The following is a 2,294-nucleotide window of genomic DNA, read 5'->3' on the forward strand; positions in this document are numbered from 1 at the left end:
CTCCATTGTTGGCAGTCCCACAAGAACACCAAGCTACGCCAACCATAAGGTATATGCAGAGCACCTAGCTCAGACCCATACAGGCTTGGTATTTGTTGTTTCAGTCTCTGCGAGCCCCCGTGGGCCCTGCTTAGTTGATTCTGTGGCCTGTGTTCCCGTGCTGTCCTTGACCCCTCTAGCTCCTATATGCCTTCCTCCCCCTCTTCTGCAGGGCTCCATAGCTCCACCTAGTTTAAGAGTATGTTCTTATTCGGGGTATTTTATTGTCTAATGATTCTTGAATATTCTTTCAAAAACCTTAACAAAGTACTCCAAACATCTTTTCTCTTAAATTCTCAAAATAAAGTATTTCAAGACCCATTCGAGTTTAACAAGAATGCTATGTTCTTGTTATCATTATGATCTTTTAAAGTGCTGTTATCTGGATCACAGGAATGACAGAAGACCACAAACTCTTCGAGCAGAATGTGAGTATAAGCTGAGTGTTTATGTTCCCTCTGAACGGGCTGAAATTCAACTTCCAAGGTCATGGCATTAGGAAGTAGGGCCCATATCTGACTCCTGATTTTTTTAATGATAAAGAGTAATTAGATAAACGCATCACTCATGGGGCAGAGTCTCATGGAAAGAATTAGTGCTCCCATTAAGCAGAACCTAGAACATCAGCTTGTCCTTTCTGCGAACACGTCAAGGAGGCCTTGTGTATGAATCAGGAGGCCGTCCATCACCAGACAGCACATCTGCTGGTACTTTGGTCTTGAACTTTCCAGCCACAGAATTACAAGAAATAAGTTTTTGTTGATGATGAGACACAGCTTCCATGGTATTTTTTTTTTAAATAAAATCCCCCATCAGACTAAGACCTGCATGATTTTCTGTGAAATCTAAACCTAAGTCATCTAGCGGTAGACTTCACAGGGATCTCATGGTGCTTTGAGCAGGAGAATTGACTTGTCATTGATTACTAAGGAGCATAGTCAAGCTGAATCAGCCCCTTGCTGTATCTGTGAACTTTTCATTCACCTGCAGTAGGTGGAGGGCTAAGGTTGCCACCTGGAGCGATGTGTTGGCAGAGGACCACGGCAAGCCTGAAATGGTGGCATTATTTATTAGAATAATACTTTCATCTTCACCATTAAACCTGGGGCCACTTTCGTGTTAAAGGCTTTTTCCAAAATAACTCATCACGGACTTTAAATGAGACTATCATTCAAAATGAACACTTAAGCTTTCTTTCTGTGCCGATATCGCACCCGCCAACATGGTGAACGTTCCTAAGACCCGCCGTACATTCTGCAAGAAATGTGGCAAGCACCAACCCCACAAAGTGACCCAGTACAAGAAGGGCAAAGATTCTTTGTATGCCCAGGGAAGGCGGCGTTATGACAGGAAACAGAGTGGCTATGGTGGGCAGACTAAGCCTATTTTCCGCAAAAAGGCAAAAACTACAAAGAAGATTGTGCTGAGAATGGAATGTGTGGAGCCCAACTGCAGATCTAAGAGGATGCTGGCTATTAAGAGATGCAAGCATTTTGAGCTGGGTGGTGATAAGAAGAGAAAGGGCCAAGTGATCCAGTTCTAAGCTGACCTTGTTATGAAGACAATAAAATCATGAGCTTTCACTCAAAAAAAAAACAAAAAAAAAAACAAAATGAACACTTAAAACCCCTAATTAATACTGAAAAAGTATGTTCTATTGTAATATTGCCAGGCATCCTTTTAAGTGCTTTTCAAACATCATTTATGTATGTGCATACATCATACCCTTTAATTCTTCAACCCTAAGAGGGAAGGATGCTATTTCATCCTGGTTTTATAGATGAAGAGAGCAAGACTTTCTATCTGCAATTTTAAGGACCATCCAGTGAAACATTCACAATGACAGTCACTCGGATGATGGGTCTTTCTCAGGCAAGTTTTAAGACAGTCTAACTGCACCAAAATGTAAATTCATTCTTAAATCAATTGTAGGAAGTATAGGTTTATAGCAACAGCACACATTGAATTCAATTAAAGGTAGATGTTAGTCCAACGTGGTGGAGCATGCCTACAGCTCTAGTGCTTGGAAAGCTCAGGGAGGAGAATTGTACTTGCAGCTAGCCTGGGCTCCAAGGAGTTCCAAGCCAGCGGGAAAATTACATAGTGAGTTTAAGTCTGGCCTAATAAGTAGTAAGTCTCTGTCTCCTGCCTCAAAAGGAAAACGTATGGAATGCATCCTATGGGTCTCGTGGTTTAGCCTATACATAGTTTATGAACGTACTAGGTCATGATTCTAAGAATATTGTACTTTTTCC

The 2,294-nt window shown here is 41.5% G+C and overlaps 1 protein-coding gene across 1 annotated transcript; it reads left to right on the top strand.

Annotated features, from left to right (window-relative positions):
• Positions 1-1,234: 1,234 nt before the first annotated feature.
• Positions 1,235-1,623, top strand: LOC101992130 (60S ribosomal protein L36a-like). Its single transcript, XM_005356668.3, has one exon. It carries the CDS (start codon positions 1,262-1,264, stop codon positions 1,580-1,582), a length of 321 nt encoding a protein of 106 aa, XP_005356725.1. The 5' UTR covers positions 1,235-1,261; the 3' UTR covers positions 1,583-1,623.
• Positions 1,624-2,294: the final 671 nt, after the last annotated feature.

Source organism: Microtus ochrogaster, chromosome 19, assembly GCF_000317375.1.
Source record: "Microtus ochrogaster isolate Prairie Vole_2 chromosome 19, MicOch1.0, whole genome shotgun sequence".
NCBI lineage: Eukaryota > Metazoa > Chordata > Mammalia > Rodentia > Cricetidae > Microtus > Microtus ochrogaster.

Bases quoted from the DNA above. Each gene is read 5' to 3' on its own strand.
- LOC101992130 (XM_005356668.3), top strand. From the start codon at position 1,262: ATGGTGAACGTTCCTAAGACCCGCCGTACATTCTGCAAGAAATGTGGC.